Source organism: Ailuropoda melanoleuca, chromosome 8 (assembly GCF_002007445.2).
Source record: "Ailuropoda melanoleuca isolate Jingjing chromosome 8, ASM200744v2, whole genome shotgun sequence".
NCBI classification, from domain to species: domain Eukaryota; kingdom Metazoa; phylum Chordata; class Mammalia; order Carnivora; family Ursidae; genus Ailuropoda; species Ailuropoda melanoleuca.
The window spans coordinates 5,283,014-5,306,512 of record NC_048225.1 but is presented as its reverse complement, the minus strand read 5'-3'; the positions used below and the strand labels follow the sequence as shown (position 1 = coordinate 5,306,512).

The 23,499-nt window shown below is 37.6% G+C and overlaps 1 protein-coding gene across 1 annotated transcript in view; it reads right to left on the bottom strand.

The window, feature by feature from the left end:
- Nucleotides 1-747: 747 nt before the first annotated feature.
- Nucleotides 748-23,499, bottom strand: part of CUL5 (cullin 5) — a 55,817-nt gene continuing 33,065 nt past the window's right edge. Inside the window, exons 11-18 of the mRNA XM_034665617.1 lie at nt 16,781-16,913; nt 15,847-15,978; nt 12,856-12,979; nt 11,490-11,665; nt 10,773-10,934; nt 9,906-10,024; nt 8,756-8,879; nt 748-4,309 (exon numbers count right to left, since the gene is read on the bottom strand). Of these exons, the coding sequence (XP_034521508.1) occupies nt 4,115-4,309; nt 8,756-8,879; nt 9,906-10,024; nt 10,773-10,934; nt 11,490-11,665; nt 12,856-12,979; nt 15,847-15,978; nt 16,781-16,913 (1,165 nt within the window). The 3' untranslated portion in view covers nt 748-4,114. The remainder of the gene's footprint in view (nt 4,310-8,755; nt 8,880-9,905; nt 10,025-10,772; nt 10,935-11,489; nt 11,666-12,855; nt 12,980-15,846; nt 15,979-16,780; nt 16,914-23,499) is intronic.

The window sequence follows — 23,499 nt, the reverse complement described above, 5'->3', positions numbered from 1 at the left end:
GTTGAAACCTAATCCCCAAAGGGATGGTATTTGGAGGTGGGCGTGGCTTTGCGAGGTCATTAGCTCAGGAAGCAGGGCCTTCACGAATGAGATTCCTGCCCTTACAAAAGAGACCCTGGGACTTCTCTCAGCTCTCTCTCCTCCGTGTGAGGACACGCCCGAAGTCAGCCGCTGTACCTGGGAAGAGGTTCATCACCAGGCCCAACCACGCGGGCACCTTCTTCACCTTTGACTTCCAGCCTCCAAACTGTGAGAAACAGATTCTGCTGTTTATAAGCCACCCGGTCTATGGTCCTTTGCGAAAGACACTGTCCATCCTCATAACCGTATTACTAAACTATCTCTAGCTTTGAAATTTAAATATTTCACAAATTTTCAAAAAAACACAAAACATGTAATAATTTGTTTTATATATTTACTTTTGTCTGATATAAAATTCAAATTGTGGTTATGACATGGCCTATCTAACCTGATGAAGGAATGCATTAATCACTTTCAAGTCTGAAATAGTTTATCTTTTCCAGGCATGCTAACCTTAGGCTGCTATCATCATTGAGAAAGCTACATTCCTGATAGCTTTCATTATGGACTAAAATTTGAAATCTAAAAGAAGTGGGTTACTTTTCATGTTTCTGATTCCTACGGCTAAATTTACTATTTCACCACGAAGTGTATAAATATACTTATTACACAAATTTAACTCTTAAAAACTAGTTAATAGTAGAACATCAACATTTTCTGGATAGGTGAAAGCTTTTATATTACATTTTTATTTTGCAAGAAAATAAATTATACAACTTAAAAAATAAAATCCAAAAATTAAGCAGTTCATCAAAATATTTCAGCCTACTGCATACAGAAACTGCTACCATTTAAAATTGTACAGCATTATCATCTCAGTATGTAGTGGCACACATTCAAAATCGTATATACCATACGAAGATAGAGTACAACTTAGGAACGCAAATTTGTTCAACACTCCAGACGACATATATAGTGTAGATGACAGGAAAGCTCTCATGTAATGTTGATTTCACAAACATGACCTTGTAAGAGTTTAATAAGATAGCCTCCCAGTCATTTACATGAAAATAGAAAAACCGGCTTGAGTTTAAGATAGCAAATCTTTCTGGAAAACTAGCAAATCTTTCACCCAAATTGAATTTTTAAAATTTGCCCTGTGAGCCGGGCTAATGACATCCTACTGAAAATAATGCAAAATACTTTGTAACTACTCCAGTCATATTTTGTATTAAATTCAATAAAAAGTAAAAACAAGAAAGCTAACAGTTCATTTTTGGAAACTGTAACATTTTATGCACAAAATAAGATAAGTGACTTAAATAAACAGGTTGACAATGCAGGCACCTCTCCGATAAATGTAAAAATTGGAAGACTTCATAATTTACTACAAGATCCTTATTAAATCATTGGAACACTAATGTCCTAAGATTTATCTCATTGTAAGCTTTACAATTGTTCTTTTTACTTTGTAAGTTTTGCTTCATGACTACTTACTCTGGCAATGAGGACAACATAGGTTAACATTTTCCAGATGGCTCCATCTTTAAATTAGTGTTCACAGTTTAAATTAACCTGCGGTGCGTTCCATTGCCCTGCTCCTGGCAGCTGGGATTCTTCTCCCCTATGTCAGTTCTCATCCCTGCTCAGACAGCACCACTTTTCAGTGCAATCAGAGAGAAGGGACTTAAGAAAGGATACTAGCTGTGATTCTGTACCTTTCGCTAATTGCTGGTAAGGTTTTTATCAGATTCTTTTTTTTTTTAGTTAGCAAATCTATTGTCAAGACACAAAGAAAACTTAATGGTATAGGCACCTGTCAACTAAATTGTTTTCATAAACACCAAAAAGTAGTTAAACTTTTGTATACATAACAACAACAAAAAGAAGATGAAAACTGTTAAGTCTACAGTATTTGCTGCTGTTCAATTTCCCAAAATACAATTAGGACATAATTAGCTATTAAAAAATTTATAAAATTTAATAGAAAACTTTGCTATGGATTTAGTTACCCACTTTTGCATTAAATTTTCCTTTATAAATCAAAACATCATGGCTCTCATTCTTAAAATTAAATGATCAAAAAGATGAGAAATTCCAAACATTTCTGAGAACAATTATGGTTTAAAGCAACAAATCTGAAACTTTAAAAAATAACCTGTAATTCTTTCTTCCATTATTTTCCCGTGGGCATTCTTACATGGGAGAAGCAAATATGCCTGATCCTGAACTTTTTGTTAAACGTAAGGGCCACAATTATTACAAATTATTATTTTTTAACTTCAAATGTATCCATCATCCACAGTCATCAATTTAGTTTAATTCTCCACAACACACTCGGTCTAATAATGGACACATGCTGCCCCCAGAGCTAAATGTAAGATTTTAAATTAGAAACAAAATTCCAATTTCCTATGAGTTTCAGAACAGGCATGTGACTATACCCAGTGACACCTTTGATGTTTTGAATTTGCTCTCCTTCCTTTCAGCACGCACCTCACAACGTCTCCTGGGACTGGGGACAGATGCCATGGACCGCTCCTGAAAGCACTTTGCATAATACTGTCTAAGCATACACCTTTCAAAGCTCAGCATTCCACTTCCTACTATTTCCAAAATCATAGGTTTAAAGTATTACTTAGTATCAAACAAGATAGAAAAGTATTTGCGAAAACACTTGGAACGTGCAGCATAATGAATAAAAATCCACATAGAGCCACTCTTTCCCAACGGGGAACACGATTTTCTCCGCCAAGTTGCCCGTGTCCTCAAGTCCTGAACTCCGCATTACTCTGGGTGTTCAGTTACCAGCAACCAGTAAGTTGCTGCTTTGGATTGACTGAAAGGAACAAGGTAAGTGTTGCCTTCTGAACATTTTAAAAACGTTTATTTTTAAAATATATAAATATATATGTACATATATTTGGCAAGTTTACTGCTCATATTAAGACTGCAACAATTTTGCTTATCTTACGCTTTTCAGGTCTTGTGTTGTCGTTCCTCTCCTCCCCCTAGGTAATGGACTACTCACTACTTTCTAAAACAGAATGTCTTCCTTTCCAGAAACCTGAGGCTTTAAATCCCTAATCATGAGACTTTGAAATTCCAAAATATTTCTATGCTACAGATCAAGAGATCAGTTACATAACTGTATTATATGAGAGTAGATTTCTGCCTTGTCTTTAATAAATTTGGATATAATAAATTTGGCATAATAAATATTAGGTATACAAACATTACGTGTGTTAGTGAACACACTTAATAGCTTTGTTTTGCTATTTTGACTCTGCAGGTGAAATGACCTACCTATCTCCATACATTTTTTTAAACCATTGGAGCAACAAATTAATATAAGCTTCAGTTTTTCAAAACAAGTTCTCCAGCCATATAAGATTTTAAATCTCCCTATTTAACAACAAACAACTAAAGTAGCAGTCTCCTGCTTAAAGAAAGCCAACGTTTGTAAGTTGGAAAAATTTAATCTATTTTCAGATCACCATTAAGTCCAGTTACTATACTGAAGCGGGGCGTGAACAAATAGTGTTATACTATTAAATACTTATCTTCTCACCTACATCTGCCCTCCCCCAATGTTGTGTAGGCCAGCTCCCTCCTTTGATCAAAAGAAACCAAGAGTGCTATTTCTAGTTTTAATTGCATTTTAAAAAACAAAACATAACAGCATTATTCAGTGCACGAATATCTGAAGATCCTTCCTTGTGCAAGTACATTTTTGTAAGGGGGGGGGAAAGGAAAAAAAAAAAAAAGCAACAAGAACCCCGCCCTCACCCTTCCCAACTATTTCTTCTGGTGGATTTCAATCAAATTTACTTTTACAAGTTCATCATGGGCTCTTCATGAATGCAAGTTTCTCCACAAAACAGCATGCTGTGACAGAGTGTGCAACATGAAGGAAATGCCATCATGCTAACTAATGTGATTGGCAAAAGACAGTTGTTTCGTCAGGTAAGGCAGAGATTTTAATATTTATGTAATCAAAGTCCAAATACACCTTCCTCCAGCACAAACTGTTACACTTTCTGCCCAAGCACTCTGAAATCTGGGTTCTCAGTGTTGCCCATGATAGTCAAGACTACGCCATGTATATGAAAGTGTTGATGTCAGACTCGTCTCTTCGGATGTATTTGTGCTCTATTAGCCACTCTATTTGCTCTTTTATCATTTTCTTTTGTGGCAAAAACATGTTTTTCAAAATTTCTACTAATTCAGTCTGCAGCTGAGCATTACTAATTTTCTTTCTCATCTTCATTATTTGTATGATAGCTTCCTAAAAGAAAAAGAAAAATGAAAGATCATTAGATTAAATTTTAAGTAAAACAACAAAACATGACTTTTTATGTATTTCATTCACTTTCCAACATCCATCCAAAAGACTAATCACTAGATTAATCTTGAGACCAGCAGCTTTTACTTAACAAAAAAGATTCTTTTTCCCCCCACTCACTGTAAAAGAAAATCTGATTGTAAAGATTTTGAAAAATAAGAAAAAGCAAAATTACCCATAACCTCTCTGCAGAAAACCACACCTAATGTTCTGGGATACTTCTTTCCATTATTTTTTCCCACACTATGCACATTTTAAAAATTTCTCTTACCTGTGAACACAATACATATATAACCTGGTATTGTGTTAAATCAATTAAGATACAACGAACCCCTTATCCACCCTTTTCCATCATAGGCAGAGTTGTTTCTTTGTGTAGAAACACATGCCAGCTGGAGTCTAGTTTTAAAAATCAGTAATTACTACTCTTTACATATTTATCAGAATAATGAATTATATTTGTTATAAATATTACCTTCAGTTTATTGAGTCAATGAAATATTCTGACTTCCTACAGGAGTAAGCACTGTTCACCTAAGTCAATTTTATTTTTTTTAAGATTTTATTTATTTGACAGAGAGAGACACAAGCAGCGTGAACAGGAAGGAGAAGCAGACTCCCCGCTGAGCAGGGAGCCTGATGCGGGGCTCAATTCCAGGACCCTGGGATCATCACCTGAGCCGAACGCAGACGCTTAACCGACTGAGCCACCCAGACACCCCTCACCTAAGTCAATGTTATAAATATTTCCTTGATGATTTAATTACTATTAAGCTTGTAATAGGGATAATTAGAAAATCATTAATATTCTTTTCTCTTTTGCTTTTCCCATACAAGCTCTGTCCTTAGCAAACCAAAGGCATCTGTCTGCCTTGGTAGAGATTAGGATTTGTAAAAAAGGAAATGTGAAAACAGAAAATGAGAGGTAATACTGACTTTTCACATTCAAAGTGAAGTTTTGCTGCAAAGCGGTAACAGGCTTGGGGGCCAGGCAATGGGCTTGGGGTCCAGGCACCGTTCAGCAAGAGAAAAGACTCTTCCCCAGCAGAGACATGAGGATCCCTCCCCTGTCATGAGGAGGTCAGTGAAACCCTTCCCTTCTCAATGTATCCAGATGCCAGGCTCTCGACAACAGGGGCTTACATCAAGGGTCCAGACAGAAAGAAGGAAGGGGGAAAGCCTTCAGACACATGGAGATCTCGGGAGCCAGGGAAGAGGACCGACGGTAAGTGACCCAAACTTTGGCGGAGGTGAGGAAAGTGGCTGGGTTTGAGAAGTGACAAGGAAAACAGAGAGCACGGTGGGGGTGGGGAGCCTGGTCTGCACTCCCTAGCCAGATGTCACAGGAAGAGGGGCATGACAGGATGGGAAGAACACGCACTCCTGAACCTCCTTCAGTTCCCACATGACGCAGATAGGGTGCAGAGCTAACAAAACCCCCACAGGCCTTTAGTGCCAGGCGTGAGTAATCCCACAGCAGCAGGTGAGAGTGACAGAGTGCATGCAGGCCAAGGGGCCACACGGGAGACGGGGCAGAGTCTCAGAGAGCTGGAGAACTCTGTAAGAAGAAGACAGGCAGTCAGAGCAGGGAAGAGCCCATGTGGTCCTTACCAACTGGAAAAATAATGGACCAGAGCCCATCTGCTACAGACATCAGCAGCAGACAGCAACAGAAAGCCAGGTTCCCGCAGCTGACAGATAAAGCACTGCACACAAAATGCAAGAACCCAGGACACTGTCACCAGGACATGACAATCCCTTCACTGTCCGCTGTCACTATGAGGTCAAGTGAATTCCTCTCACCCTCAGTCCTTCCAGATGCCATCTGTGAAACAGCACAGAGTGGGGCTGGGTAGAGGAAGATCAGGGATAAATGAGAAAGGCTACCTAAAGGGACAGCCTGGATTACTGGACTGCACGTAATTAGCCATCGGTTTAAGACAAAGCAAAAAAACTTCATTTTCTCTGTACATCCTGTAGAATGGCTATACCTGCTCAACTCTAATTTTCACCCCAAACATGAAACTCCCCAAAATCTCTTACTGAATTCCCTTTCCATGGCCCATGGAAATTATTTCCTTTATTCCAAAGTTCGTCAATACTTAGACAGTAGGCTCAATGCTGAGCTATTTTCCTCAACCAATCTGCCTGTTACAGTTTTATTTTTGTAGATATTTTAGTTAAGTGTTCACATTCAGCAAGGCCAAGTTCCACCAACACCTTTTTATATTAAGCATCTCAAACACTCTCTTTTCTTTCTCATAAAACTGAGAATCAATTTATAAAATTCCCAAAATATTCCCAGTTGACTGTTTACATGGGAAAACTCCTTAAGTAATTCAGCTTTATCACTGAAGAATGTGAGCAGCAGAAGCCAGACAGAACGAGTACGGCCACTGTCTGATTCTAGTCTGTGAAGACTTGGAACAGGCAAAACTAGGCAATGGTGAGAGGAATCCAGTGGGTCAGAGGGGGGCTGGCTGGACTGACAGAAACATTCTGTATCTTAACTGAGACAATGGTCACACAGGTACATATACTTATCAAAACTCACTGACAACTTGTGAAATGTGCATTCTACATGTAAACTACACCTCAATAAAAAATTTTAGTAAGAGAAGAAGAGCAAGATCTATTTATTAAATCTCCTTTTGAATCTCAGTAAAGGGCCATTCTCTTCACACAGGACCTTCACACTACTTTTTTAAAAGATTTTATTTATTTATTTGTCCGAGAGCGAGAGAGCAAGCGAGCACACACGAGCAGGGGGAGTGGCAGGAAGAGGGACAAGCAGGCTCCCCAATGAGCAAGGAGCCTGATGCGGAACTCGATCCCAGGATCCCAGGATCATGACCCGAGCCAAAGGCAGAGGCTTAACTGACTGAGCCACCCATGCATCCCTCCACATTATTTTTTAAAGAAATGCCTATGAATTCTATGGTTTCTTCTTGTATTTTTCCTTAAGTGTTTCTTAACATTTTACTTATTTTTAATTTTTTTTTGAAAGATTTTATTTATTTACTTGGCAGAGACAGAGCACGAGCAGGGGGAGTGGCATGCAGAGGGAAAGGGAGAAGCAGACTCCCCGCAGAGCAGGGGGAGCCCGATGTGGGACTCGATCCCAGGATCCCGGGAATCAGGATCCGAGCTGAAGGCAGCTGCTTAACCAACTGAGCCACCCAGAAGTCCTATTTTTCTATCTAAGAGAGAGTGTGTGCGCACCCAAGTGGGGGGAGGGGCAGAGAGCAAGAGAAAATCTCAAGCGGACTCCCTGCTGAACGGGGAGCCCAACATGGGGCTCCATCTCATGACCCAGAGATCGTGACCAGAGACAAAATCAAGAGTTGGATGCTCAACCAACTGAGCCACCCAAGTGCCCCTTTCTCGTAAGTTTTTTAAAATTTATTTACTGCTGAATAGAAAAGCAACTGATTTTTATTCATCTTTTTCTCTGCTACTTTATCATACTATATGATCTAGAAGTGATGAAATATTTCAATCTTTTCCTCGTTTCACATTTTATTGAATTGGCCAGCAGTTTCAAATAATATTAAATAAAAACAGTGAAAGTGGGATAATTTGATTTTAATTTTTTTTTTAAGATTTTTATTTATTTGTTAGAGACAGAGACTGAGCACAAGCAGGGGGAGCCACAGACAGGGGAAGAAGCAGACTCCCCACTGTGCAAGGAGCCCAATGCCAGACTCAATCCCAGGACCCTGGAATCAGGGACCTGAGCCGAAGGCAGACACTTAACCAACTGAGCTACCCAGGCATCCCTAATAAGAATATTTCTAAAGTTAAAATGGTCACACATAAGTTTTTGAAATAAGTATTCTTTATCATGTTCAAAAGGGACCAACAATCCTAGCTTTAAAACGTTTTGAAAGTAGAGGTGCCTGGCTGCCTCAGTCAGAAGCACATGAGATTCTTGATCTTGGGGTCGTAAGATCAAGGGTGTGGAGACTGCTAAAAAGAAATGAATAAATAAAACTTAAAAAAAAAGTTTTAATTTAAAAGTGTTCCCTAATTTCACACTACAATGGAATTTTAAATCTTAAAATTAAATAAGAGTTTAAATACTTCAATCCTAGAATAAGAACTTACTGTAGACACACATATCCAGATCAAAGGGAGACATAACTTAAAACCAAGGTTTTGCCAAACCAATAGAATCTATCTACAGAAGCCATCAAGACATACAGACGTCTCTTTCGGCAGCTAAGAGAATGCCAGCAATACAATTTTTAAACTCGAGTAAAGTGAAAATTAGCTCTTCATTACAAACAGTTTGAATACCTACATGCTTTTAAATTTAAAGAAAAATTGAAGATAAAAAAACAGAAAATGAAATTTTTTTCAAAATACAGACATTCGTCTTATACAAACCTGGGTTCTAAGTATTCTGAGCTGCACTATTCCTTCATTCTCTTCTTCTCTCATCCTTTCTGTAGTGAGCTGCAAGCGTCCAATCAAGTTGATTTTACCCCTTTTCTGAACTTTTGCATTTTTTCTGTGAAAAACATTGAAGCAAATATTTTACCATTGAAGTCCTTCTGACATCATGTTACAGCAACAGTGTCTGAGAAAAAAGATTTATAAATATTCTGAAGATTACTCTCCAGAACTGTTTAAAGAAAAAGTAACAAATAATCAACATACAGCTTTATTTAAAATGAATCATATGATTTCCCCAAAACACAACAAAAGCTGAGTTAATAATGTATGGGTGGGGGCGCCTGGGTGGCACAGCGGTTAAGCATCTGCCTTCGGCTCAGGGCGTGATCCCGGCGTTATGGGATTGAGCCCCACATCAGGCTCCTCTGCTATGAGCCTGCTTCTTCCTCTCCCACTCCCCCTGCTTGTGTTCCCTCTCTCACTGGCTGTGTCTATCTCTGTCAAATAAATAAATAAAATCTTTAAAAAAAAAAATAATGTATGGGTGACAACAATTCCTTGTAATAACAGAGCTATGTAATTTATACTGCCATCAAAGTGCGTAGAGAGCTGGAGATACAGGGGCTGCTACTGACATTATCATCTAAGTGGATTTTAGGGGGAAAAAGTCCTTTGTGTGAATGAAGCTGCTTTAGAGTTGAATAGGATCTTTAAAGATGAAAAGCAATGTAATCACAACCAAAATGTATCTTTGACAGATAAGAAGTAAGCATCCTCCGTTCATTACTGTGTTGTTTTTTTTTTAAAGATTTTATTTATTTGATAGAGAGACAGCCAGTGAGAGAGGGAACACAAGCAGGGGGAGTAAGAGAGGAAGAAGCAGGCTCCCAGCAGATGAGCCCGATGTGGGGCTCGATCCCAGAACTCCGGGATCACGCCCTGAGCCGAAGGCAGACGCTTAACGACTGAGCCACCCAGGCGCCCCTCATTTACTGTGTTTAATAAACAATTAAATGGCATAACCCTTACCCTTGAGTGATGCTTTAAATAAAATGTAAGGTACATAATTATTGCACTAACAATAAAACTCCAAAATTCAAACAAGGTATTTTTATTTTACATCAATCAACATCAACCTTACATTAAACTGAACTCCTGGTTCACGGAGAAGAGGGTGCCTTCCGTAAAGTCTTTGGGTGAGTTGACTTGAGGTTCATACAATAAAACTTGCCGCTTGAGCTTTGGGAAAGCCACTAAAGACTATGAAGAATAAAAAGAAAACAGTTAACATCTATAAATGGTGTGGAATACTAAGATCAATTTTCCAACATGACTAGAAGAGGTGAGAACACATTATAAACACAAAATAACAATTCAACTTTTATTTGGTACCTCGAAGAACGTAACAATGTAAATGTATACTGAGAAAAGAACAAGGAGAAAGAGTCCCTTATGAGGAAGGAAGCAATAAATGATCTCTTTACAGTAAGACAAGAGACCAGAGGGAATGGTCACAGGGATCACAGCAAAACCAACCTGCCAGTTACACACCAGCTAGTTCCCTCTAGACAATTATTATTCTGGAACTTTCAAGAGGTCTGCAGAGTAGGGGTAGAATGTAGCTATGAGCAGGTGACCAACAAGTACATTTTGCCGGCCCTCAAAAAGACCAAAGTTTTCTAATTCTTACATTTTTGGTCATCATAAAATCTTTGAACACATTCTCAGTATGAAATCTCTGGTCACACTCCTCATAGGTAACGTTTAAACAAACTCAATCTTTTTTTTCTTTCTTTCTTGTCTTTCACCATCTTGGTAACTTGCTTATTTTCAATTTCTTTACCATGAATACCTCACTGGTGCATTAATACCTCATTAGTGTATTTTTTCTTGGTTAAAGATCATTTTCAGAGTGCTATGAATTAATAAATTTATTGTAAGCAAGCCATCAAATATTTCCCGCCTTGTGACTGGATACAACTTTAAAAACAAAAAACATAAAACAAACCCATAAAGTCCTTCTAAGCTCAGCATCAGGGAGTTCAGTTGCAAGTTTTAGATTTTCAAAGCTGATTTTCTCTCTGGGTCTTTGGTTCCATGCAAACAACACAGCCAGCTGAAACGTTGTTACCTCCAAATCATATTGACCTACTTCATTCTTAAATGTTATCTGTAACAGACAAAACAAGGCAGAGATGAGACTCTCTTCAGGATGATTACCATCTCTCTACCATATTCTCCCTTACATGAGATTAAACATGAAAAAGACTGCTAGCTGTCTTCCAATATTCATTCTTCCTTTCTTAGATGGTAATCAAAACTTTAGCAGACCTTAATGACTGCCCAGAATAAAGGCTCAAATCCCAGCTCTGCCTGGGGCAAAATGTGGTTATGTGACCATTTCTGCCCAATGAGATATGAGGGGAAATGATGGGGAAACTTTTAGAAGTTGCTCCTGAAGTAAGGTACACTCTTGCCCTTCCTGTTGGGCTGGAAGACAGCCACAGTGGGGATCATATTGGATCTGCAGACAAGAGCAATACCTGAAATGTGCTGATACAACCAGAAGCCCACATCCCTACAACTCCAAGGACTGGATTCACTAGACCTGTCCAAACGTGCACATGTGAGACAAACAAAGATCTCTCTTATTTAAGCAACTCTTATCTGGAGCCCTGGTACTTTCAGTCCAACCAGTACTGGAACTAACACGCCCTCTACTTACAATCCCGTTTGACATGAGATGATGCCAATGTAATTTTCTACCGCTATGGTTTTTTTTGTAGAATTCCTCTACTTCCGGTATCAAATCCTCCAGCTCCGTAGGAAGTGAGACAAACACTTTCTCAGAGCTCCTTGACCAGGCGCCAGCATTCAGAATTTTTATATTAACAGAATCAGCTATAGGCAAGAACATCAGAAAATATGAAATAAATTATCTTGAAAATGTATAAAATTAAAAAGAAATAAATATGTACATACTGGGTAAGCGTTGGTGAAAAATGAACAAAATCCTAAAATTTTTGTTAAAAGTGTCATTTAAAAAAAAAAAGGATTAGTGGGTGCCTGGCTGGCTCAGTTGGGTGAGCATGCAACTGTTAATCTTGGGGTCATGAGTTTGAACCCCACATTGGCTATAGAGATTATTTAAAAATAAAAGTTAAATAAAGGGGGGGGGGAACATGTGTGCCTGGGTGGCTCAGTCAGTTAAGCGTCTGCCTTCTGCTCAGGTCATGATCTCAGGGTGCTAGGATCGAGCCCAGCGTTGGGCTCCCTGCTCAGGGGAGAGTCTCCTTCTTCCTCTGCCTTTGCCCCTATTCCTCCTCTCTCTTTCTCTCACTCTCTCAAGTAAATAAAATCTTTAAAAAAAAGCGGGGGGGGGGATGCCTGGGTGGCTCAGTCAGTTAAGCGTCCGACTCTTGGTCTCAGCTCAGGTCTTGATCTCAGGGTCATAGGTTCAAGCCCCCCTGTTGGGTTCCATGCTGAGTGTGGCGCCTACTTAAAAACAAACAAACAAATGAATAAATAAATAAAATCTTAAAATAAAGAAATAAGTAAGTCTCTTCATGTGACTGGCTCTGAAACATGTAAAGCTCAGGCAGTGAGTTGTGGCTATTTTGAAAAAATAAAGAATAGGGGTGACTAGGTGGCAGAGTCCGCTGAGCATCCAACTCTTAGTTTCAGCTCAGGTCAAGATCTCGGGTCATGAAAGTGAGCCCCATGGTGGGCTCTGCGCTCAGCACAGAGTTGGCCTGAGAGTCACTCTCCCTTCCCTCTGCCCTTCTTGCTCTATTCTCTCTCTGTCTGTCTCTCTCAAATAAATAAATCTTTAAAAAGTAAAAAATAATAATAAAAATACATACATACATAAAAATAGGATTAGCAAATCTAAATTCTGTTAAATTCTGTTTTGCTGGATGTCTTCAAGGACTTTGTGGACTTTGTAACATCTTTGTATCTGTTATTGCTAGAGTTCATTTTTAATATACTGGAAAACAAAAATATTCTCTTTAAAAAGGTATATATATGTGTATATATATGTATACATATACATACACACACACACACACACACACGTAATTATAAAATACCTGGTAAAGCCAATTTATTATTTTTGTGCATTTCCTTAAAAGCTTGGTTCAAATCTTCAGATACTTTTATATCCTGAAACATTCTAGCAAGCTTGTTTACATAATCTGCTGGCATACCAACTTCCTATGAAAGGCAAAGACAAAAGAGGTAATGAACAATAATATATAATCTGATATACTATTAGGAAAAACTCTGAATGGAAAACTAAGTCTTAGATGCTTTAATATAAAATCATTCCCCTCTTACTTATTAGAATACTTATATTCTAATACCTATTAAATTTGATTCTTAGAAACTAAACGAGAGTACAGGTCACCCAGGCTTTCTCTGCAAGGTTCCAATATACATGAATCAGTCACCACAGTATAGTTCAACAACATCAGTCCCTCAACAAAGCAAGTCAACTCTCAGTTATCACCATACATTAAATGTGAGGAATGCATAAAGTACAAAATTTACTTCTCATCAGTGACCAATCACAACACTTTTTTTCAAAACCTGTTAGACACCTGTTAATTCAGTTTACCCACAGAAAGCAAAGCATACAGGTTTGTTGCATCCTTGCCTTCCGGAGATAAATCCACTTGACATTTTATAAAAATGGATAATCAAGGGAGTTAAGTGGCCAATGACAATGATAAAAGCACGCCACAGAAATAAAAATAAAGCTGGAAATGAAAATAATTTAATAGAACATAAATGGCATTCTAGAAGAGCCGACTGAGGTCAACCTGCCAACGTTGAAGACTCTAAATATACAGGCATAGGAACTTAAGGTAAATTATCAACTTAAATGAGAAAGGAGTAGTAAGAAAAAAAAAAGAAAGAAAAAACGAGACGCCCCAGAAGTGACACCAACAAAAACTTTCACAACCCTGAGAGCGAAAAGCAACAGGCTGGAAGCTGACCCAAACTTACAGCGAGTCTGACAACTCTCCAAGGCACATGGAAGATGCTTGCGCCATATTCTAAGTCACACGACAAGAGGCCCAGGTGGTCAAACTACTCTTCGTTTACAGGACAGCTTTCCTGAGATACAACTCATCTGCCACAACAACACTCCCTCTTTCAAAGTGTACAACTAGGTAGGTTTAGTGTATTTACAGGGTCTCTGTGGATTTGGCCACTGTGGACATTTTGTTTTAGTGGAATCATATACTTCGTGGTCTTTTGTCACTGAAATCTTTCACTTAGCAGTGTTTTCGAAGTTCACTCATGTTGTAGTGTGTGTAAGTATTGCTTTTCTCGTGACTACTAAGTGTCACCCACTGTATGATTAAATCACATTTGGTTTATCCCTTCCATCAGCTGACTGACGTTTTGAGTTTTCACTTTGTGGCTCTTACTAATAACGCTGCTGTGAACATTCACAAACAAGGCTCTTGGGTAGTCACATGCTCTCATTTCTCTTGAGCGCAATTACGGAGGAGGAGAACTGCTGGGCTGACTCTGTGTCTAACTTCTAAGAAGAGCCGAACAGTTTCCCCCATGGCTACACTGACTGATGGTCTCATCAGCTGAGCATGGGATTCCAATTTCTCCTCTTCCTTGCCAACACTTATTGTTTTCTTTTGAATTTTAGCTACCACAGTGGGAGTGAAGGAGAGTGGGAGGAAAGGAGGAGTAAAGTAAAAAAGTATCTCACTGTGGTTTTGATTTGCGTTTCCCTAACAACTAATCATGTCCAACGTCTTTGATACATGCATTGGCCATGTATCTTCTGGGAAGAAATGTCTTTTCAATTCTTTGCCCATTTGTAACTTAGCTGTCTTTTTACTGTGGAGTTTTAAGAGTTCCTTGTGTATTCTAGATACAATATTGGACATATGAATTGTAAATATTTTCCTAACTAATCTTACGTTTTTACAAAGAAATAGCACTTTAGTTCTAAAAGTTTCTTATGTTTTAAATTACAGTGTACTAAATACACACTCATTTTATAATTTTTTTTCCTATGTAAGAGAGAGTTTTTAATGTTTTAACAGAAATTTCTCAGACTTACAAAACAATAATTTTTCCCACTGATTAACAGTAACATCATTTTGCACACTGTCAGTTTTACTCTCCCATAGTATCATGCAGGGCGGGGCAATCTAGAAATGTGTATTGTGAAATATATATATGTAAGTGAAAGATACATATAAAATGCATATAACTATACATATAATCTTATATAATATAATCATATTATGTATCTTAACACCATATACATAAGTAAAAGACATTCATTTTAATATAACTCAAATTCCATTTAAGTGAACTGACAGGAACAGACTTAAAATACTTTGATATGAGAATTTAATCATACTTAAATTAGCATTGCTTACCCTAAATAAGCCATCATCTTTTACATATTGGTTCTTTTACCTATATAAAAGTCTTTATTTACAAACATCCCTACAGTTAAGCATTTAGTACTGAAAACACCTTAAAAATTCAATGATTTGTCCCATAACCCATTTAATGAGGTCAACTCAAATCAAAGTGGAAATACAAAAGTGCAAAACATCAGAAGCAAACCAAGAACAGAAGTGTTTCACTAAAAGTCTTTATCAAGAAAATATACTTCAGCGGGGAGACGAATCATGAGAGACTATGACTCCGGGAAACAGACTGAGGGCTTCAGAGGGGAGGGGGGTGGGGGTGGGTTAGCCCAGTGATGGGTAGTAAGGAGGGCATGTATTGCATGGAGCACTGGGTGTTATATGCAAATAATGAATCACGGAACATTACATCAAAAACTAATGACGTACTGTATGGTGACTAACATAACAAACAAACAAACAAATAAATAAAATTCCCTATCCTAAAAAAAAAAGAAGAAGAATATATACTTTATTAGATATCATTTCTTTTTATATAATTGATGCCATGCTCTTGTAAAACGTCCCCTACCTCTTTGGCACTAACATCACCAAAATGTATTACTTAAGCACAAAGAAGAACCATGTGCTACATTAAAAAAAAAAAAAAATTAAAAATTTACTTACTCTTAGCCACTCTACCATATTCTCTTCAATTTCACTATCAGCAGAGATGTCTAATATAAGACGTCGTGTCAAATGAGCTTTGTGGTATCTCATAAAAACATCTTTATTTTGTACGTATTTAAGTACCAATAGCTGTACAGAAAACAAAGTTACTTTCAATTCACATATATTCTTAGCCAACTCTCTGAGACCTTTCCATACCCCCAATGACAAAATCCAGAAATTCACATAAGCATATATAGATAGAAGCCTACTGAACCACCCATCTCTGAAAAATGACCAGTCCCAATACCCTACTTTACCACTTCAAAAGCTAGCAAATTTGAAATTGTAATCATATAACCTTTTAGTTCCTATAAGCATCAATTTTTTAGATTTAATAAATAACGTAATAAAAGTTTACATGAAAATTAAGGGTTCTTCTCCAAATTTCTCTTCTATATAGCCTTTTCACTTTGATCTGACACTAATCTTCTCTCTAAGCCTTTTTGTCTATATTTTCTATCTTTATTTTTTCTTCTTCTTTGTATTCCTGGGCTTATACAAATTATACTAACAACCAGGAGGCAAAAAAAAAAAAAAAGCAACTAACTCTTACCTACACTCGCTCATTTCTAGTTATCTATTTTGAGCTCTCACAAAAAGAAAGAAGTGACAAACTCCCGGTCTCTCTACTGTCATTCAAAACACCACCAGCTCCATTTTCCCTGTCTTTTAATAGGAGCTAGCATTGAATTCCTTCAAAAGAATCAAGAAAGGGGAAGAATTAAATACTATTTCCCTTTTTTAGAAACTACAGAATAAAAATTTCCACGAAGAGAAATAGCTGCCCTATAGAGATCTTACACTGTAAAATTTCACATTAGCTGCTATCACACAAAGTCTTATAAGCACAACACAAACTCAAAGTAAGGTAATTAAAAAAAATAGGTACCACTTCTTTAAGCTTTGCTTCAATCTCTTCAGAGGTTAGTTTTTTGCTTAACGGTGTTTTTCTTAGCAACATGTCACAGTAATTGGCAAGCAGCTCAGGGCATTTTGATTCAGGCTGAGTTTTTAATCCCACCCTAAAAAACAAATTAAAAGCAGCTGATGAAAAGTGAATGATATCTACAATTATTTTTTCTAAAGCCAATTTTTCACAAATTTCTTATGTTGTATAAACCCAGTGATCAGCGCTGAGACTAGGATGAGCAAGACAACGAGGGTGCATAATTTAAAGAGGCACTTACTCTCAGTTCCCACAGGTGCACTTGCAGGATGCTGGGAGGAGACCTACATATACTTTGCACCCTGGGTGCTGCCCTGCCCCCCCCCCCGAGTGGTGACCTTGTCAATGATCTTTAAAAATTTTTACTCAGGTACTAAAACTTGCTAAATACTTCTGAAAAAATTGTATAAATCCTTGCATATTTATAAGTTAACATTTAGAACTTTTCATTATTATGTAAAGAAAAAACTGTTCTTTGGAAAGTATCCAACGTAACCTAAATTCCAGTTTTGTGATACCTACTATTACCCATTTAAGAAAACTAAACACACTTTCCTTAAACAATGAAGAACTTGGATCTCTATTTTACTTTGCTAACAAAATTTAGAAACCAATGTACTGTATTTTTATGCTTGTAAGTCCTGAATTTATTCTTTATCCGGCATTTATTCTTTATCCAGCTTCTCTAAATTATAAATGTAAATAAAGTTCAACATTTTAAAATTTGTTTATATAAAATTCAAGTGTTATTCTTCACAGAACTGAGTTATTCAAATTATTTTCAGTACACAACTTACCAAAAACAACATAATCATGTCATGTCTGTGTGTATAACACACATGCTAAATCTTCGTGAGGTAGATGAAATTTTTCCCTCCTACTTAACGAATCCAGAAACTACAATCAATTTTATTTACTTTTTATTTTTATAACTGTACGTCTATCCTGAAAAATCTTATTCACATAAGTAAGTACATGGGACTGGAAGAAGTTTTTCTGATGTTATGCCACTCGTTGAGAACATCCTGAGTTATGTACTTAAAAAATACATACAGATCTAACAAAAAGGTTATTTTTAGTAATGCATCAAATTAGCCATCAATTGTGTGGAAGCCAAGAACTGGAAACCATGTAACTTGCAAAAGGATCTGACGCTGAGTTAATTCATTTTCTGTANCACTCGTTGAGAACCTCCTGAGTTATGTACTTAAAAAATACATACAGATCTAACAAAAAGGTTATTTTTAGTAATGCATCAAATTAGCCATCAATTGTGTGGAAGCCAAGAACTGGAAACCATGTAACTTGCAAAAGGATCTGACGCTGAGTTAATTCATTTTCTGTACATCAATCCCAATATTTCAAAATATTCCTTTCTTTTTTTTAAGAAAAAATATTTTATTTATTTATTTCAGAGAGAGGGAGAGAGTGCAAGCATGTGCAAGCATGGGGGGGCGGGGGAGGAGGAGCAGAGGGAGAGGGAGAAGCAGACTTGCCACTGAGCAGCGAGCCCAATGCAAGACTCTATCCCAGGACCTTGGGATCATGACCTGAGCTGAATGCAGATGTTTAACCGACTGAGCCACCCAGGCACCCTAAAATATTCCTTTCTTATGAAACTTGGAGGCTTTTCATGTTTCAAGGCAACACACCACAGTAAGAACAGAGAGAGGTACGCCTTTCTTCATAAAGCAGAGAAGATTCACTGTGGGAAGAAGTGGAGAGGACAAATTGTAGCAATACTCCCACCAGAGGGCTCCAGTGTAGAGGAGAGCAGATGTGGAGCTGATTTCCAGCGTCCACACCGGTAGACTCCAGGAAGGTTTTCCTACAACCAGAAGACCACTAACTTACTTCCCAAGAATCCCTCTATGTCTTCCCATTTATTCACAGTGACAATGCCTAGCTCCTGCGTAAACTGCTGCCCTAACTGCAGTGGTCTGTCTCCTTTCCTCCCATTTGCCTGCTGAGAAGAAAACGGTCAGCCTTTCAGTGTTGTTTCTGTGAAGGCAGTGTCTTTTCCCCTCTGGTGGCTGTTTTAGAACTTGTTCGTTTTCAGTTTTTAGCTGTTTCACTATGACATACTTAGGAATGGTTTAATTTGTACTTATTCTGCTTGGGACTCAAAGAGATGCATGAATGTAAGAGCTGGCATCTTATATCCATTTTGGAAATTTCTGGTCAATAGCTCTTCAAATATTGCTTATGTCCCCCTTTTCTGTTCTCTATAATTCCAATTAAACATTGCTATAGATATTTTACCTTTTCTCAGGTAACAATTTCCACCTATTTGTCCATTAATATGTATTCTTTATTACTTCTGTTCTATTTAAACTTATTATTACTAAAATATAATTCACATACCATGCAGCTCATCCATTTGAAGTACGCAATTCAATGTTTTTTAAGTATATCTACAAACTAGTGCAACTATCATCAAAATGAAATTTCAAAACATTTTCATTATGCCCAAAAGAAAGCCCATACTCATTAGCAGTCAAATGTCATTGTCCAGCTCTGTCTCCCTCCCAGCCCCTGGCTACAACTCATCTACCTTCTGTCTTTATGGATTTCCTTACTCTGAACATCTCAATAAAGGGAACCATACGATATGCGGTCTTTTGTGACTGACTTATTTTACTTAGCATAACGTTCTTAAGATTCATCCTTGTAACATATACTAGTAGTTCATTTCTTTTTTTTTTTAAAGATTTTATTTATTTATGCGACAGAGATAGAGACAGCCAGCGAAGAGAGGGAACACAAGCAGGGGGAGTGGGAGAGGAAGAAGCAGCCTCATAGCGGAGGAGCCTGATATGGGGCTCGATCCCATAACGCCAGGATCACGCCCTGAGCTGAAGGCAGACGCTTAACCACCATGCCACCCAGGTGCCCCACTAGTAGTTCATTTCTTAAAAAATATTTACCTTTTTTATTGTGGTAAAAAGATTTACCATTTTAACCATTTTTAAGTTTACAATTCCGGGGCATTAAGTACACTCACAATGTTCTACAAATATGACCACTATCTGTGTGCAGAACCTTTTCACTGTCCTAAAGAGAAACCCTACACCCACTAAACAGTAACTTCCTACTCCCCCCAGCCCCAGGCTCTGTTAATGTCTATTTTATTTTTTATATCAGTGCATTTGCCTATCCTAGATACCTCATATAAGTGGAATGATAGAAAATGTGTCCTTCTATGTGTCGTTGATTTCCCTTAGCATATTCTCAGTGTTTCATTCATGTTGTAGCATGTGTCAGAATTTCATTCCGGTTTATGGGTGGATAATATTGCATTGCATGGATTTACCACATTTTGCTTACCCGTTCATCAGACAATGGGCATTTGGGTTGTTTCCTTTTGGGGAAGGCTATTAAGAATAATGCTGCTAGAAACATCCATGTACAAACTTTTGAGAGGGTGTACATTTTTCTTCTCTTGGGTATATGCCCAGTAGTGGAATTGCTGGGTTATACAGTTAATTTAATTCTATATTTAACTTCTTGAGGAACTATCAAACTATTTCCAAAGTAGCTGCATATATGAGCCATATATGAATCCAATCTCTCCACATCCTCACCAACACTTGTTAATGTCTTCTCAATTTTAGCCATTCCAGTGGGTGTGAGTGGTGTATCAGTGTGCTTAAGCTATTGATGTTAATTATTTTAAAGTCCTTATCTGCTAACTCCAACACTGGGATCATCTGAGAGTGTTTCTAAAAACGTTTTTCTCTTAATTGATCCTAAGTATCCCTGCCTTCACAAGCCTGGGAATGTCACACTGAATGCTGGGCACTAATACAAAAGCATCACAGAGGCAGCCGATGATGTCATCTTCCATTATGAGTGGGTTCACACTCTGTTCTGCTAGGAAGAGGCTAATCACTGTAATCCAATCAGGGACTGGGCTGCCGTTTTGTTAAGAAACAGTCTACCTCTGGTAGAATCAGCCATTTTTCACAGAGCCCTAATTTCTTTCAGCAGATGACAATATTTAGTGGAGTAGATCTGTCCTAGTTGTGTTCACTGCTTTTGGGGTGTCACTGCTGCTAGGCCCTCTCAGTGGACAAACGTAGAGATACACACACTCATTTACAACTACAGTGTCTGGTCTTGTTTCCTTGTGGATGTATTCCTCATCGTAATGAGGCCCTAAAGTAAGTCCGACAACTCAGAGTGAACAAGGTCCTCGAAAAACACACCTGACCACAACTAAAACAAGGTTACATGAGAAATCTAAAGAGGCTGAACTTGGGATCAACATCAGCCCATCAAGAAAACCCCAAGCCCAATTGGTTTTACTTATGAATTCTATCAAACACATAAGGAAGAAGTAATACCAATTACACGAATTCTTTCAGAACATACAAAAGGAGGAAATTACTCTCAATCCTTCTTACAAGGCCAGCATAATCCTCATACCAGAAAATGACAAAGACATGACAAAAATGAAAATTATACAGGGCACAAAGACCAGAAAAGAAAGAGGTAAAATCCTTCATGAATATAGATGAAAAAAAAAAATCTAACCAACATTATTAGTGAACTGAATGCATGACTATATAAAAAGAATAATATACATCATAGCCAAGTAGAGTTTATCCTAGCAATTCAACCTTGGTTAATTGTTTTTTTAAAAAACCAATGTATATACCACATCAGAAGAATATGGAGGAAAAACCTATGCTCATTTCAACACAGAGAAAGCATTTAATAAAAGTCAATACCCATTCGTTATCAAAACTTTTAACAAGCTAGGAATAAAAAGCAATCTATTGGGCATCTATGAAAAACCCTCAGCTAACTCTGTACTTAGTGATAAAATACTGAAGGTTCCCCCCAAGCTTGACAAAAAGGACAGGGATGCCCACTCTAACTACTTCTATTCAACACTTTCTTATGACCCTTACCAGTGTAGCAAGGCAAGAAAAAGAAACAAGTGGCATAAAGATCAAATAAAACTGTCTGTAGTCACAGACTACATGATTATTTACATAGAAAACTCTTAAGAAATCTATAAAACAATTACTAGAACTAACAGCTTTGACAAGGTAGCAGGATATAAAATCAATATACAAAAATCAACTGTATTTCTATATACTAACAAAATACTAGAACATCAAAAGTGTTCGTGGAAAAAAAGAACAAAATTAAACTACTCTACTGACTACAGAACTGTATTAATTAGGACTATGCAGTAATGGCCGAAGGATACCCAAATAAATCAATGGAATAAAAGAGAGCCCAGAAATACACACACATTTTTAAGTCACTTGGTTTTTGACAAAAGGTACTGAAGCAATGCAGTGGAGATGGAAAGCATTTCCAGCAAATGGTGATGAAACCACTTGCTACCCATATGGAAAAGGAAAAAAATCATTAAATTTAATCCCCTACTTACATTATAAATAATCATTAATTTAAGATGGATGTTAGAACTAAATGTGAAAGCTAAAATTATAAAGCTTCTAGAAGAAACAAAAAAGATTATCTTTATGTCATAGGGGTAGAAACAAAGGTTTCTAGACAAAACATAAAAAAGCAAAAACCATAAAAGAAAAGCATGTATCTCTCAAAGAATCTACGTACAGAATATCTAAAAATGTCTACAGCTCCCTAATACAAAGGAATAATGCAATGGAAAAAAAAAGTGGAAAAAAATGGAACAGATACTTTATAAAGTAAAATATAAGAAGGCCAAATAGTACAAGAAAAAGTGCTCAACAGCAACAGTCATGAGGGAAATGGAATTATAACCATAATGAGATAATCACTACGCACATCTAGAATGACTAAAATTAAAATGACAACACTAAATGTTGGTGAAAATGAGGATCAACTGGTACTCCCTTATTTTACTGGTAGAGGGTAAAGCGGTACAAACACTTGGGAAAACAAACCACTGATTTGCAAAAACATGGGTGAATCTCAGAAACACTATGCTGCACTGAAAAAAACTTGACAAAGTACATATTGTATGATTCCATTTATATAAAGTCCTAGATCAGGCAAAAGTAATCTACGTTGAAATAAGCAGAACAGCTGCCTCGGGAAGGAAGCAGGGGGATCACTGACGGAATGGGCATGAGGTAATTCTCAAGGGTGATGAACACATGGTACATCTTAAAAGGGGTGTAGGCGCATTTGCCAAATCTCACAAAATTGTACACTTAGGACTTATGCATACGTCAGCGTGTAAATTTTATCTGAAAACATACACCAACACTAAAGTCAATTAATGACTGCATGCTGAAGTGTTCAGGAAATAAAAGTTACTGGTGCCTGAAACAACTTTCTTTTTTTAAGATTTTATTTATTTGAGCAAGAGGGGGAGAGAGCCCACAAGTATGCACACGAGTGCGCGGGGGGGCGCAGAGGGAGAGGGAGAAGCAGACTCCCCGCTGAACAAGGGGCCCCGCATAGGGGTCCACCCCACGATCCTGAGATCATGACCTCAGCCGAAGGCAGATGCTTAACTGACAGTTACCTAGGTGTCCCCTGAAACGTCTTTTGAAATCCATTTAAAAAGCTGACTGATGGATGGGTAAAGAGATACATATTTGATAAAGCAACAGACTGAAAAAATTTGAAAATTTTAAAAAATGCTAGGAGCAGGGGTGAATAAGGAAGTCTTTTCCAGACTTCCATATGAAGAG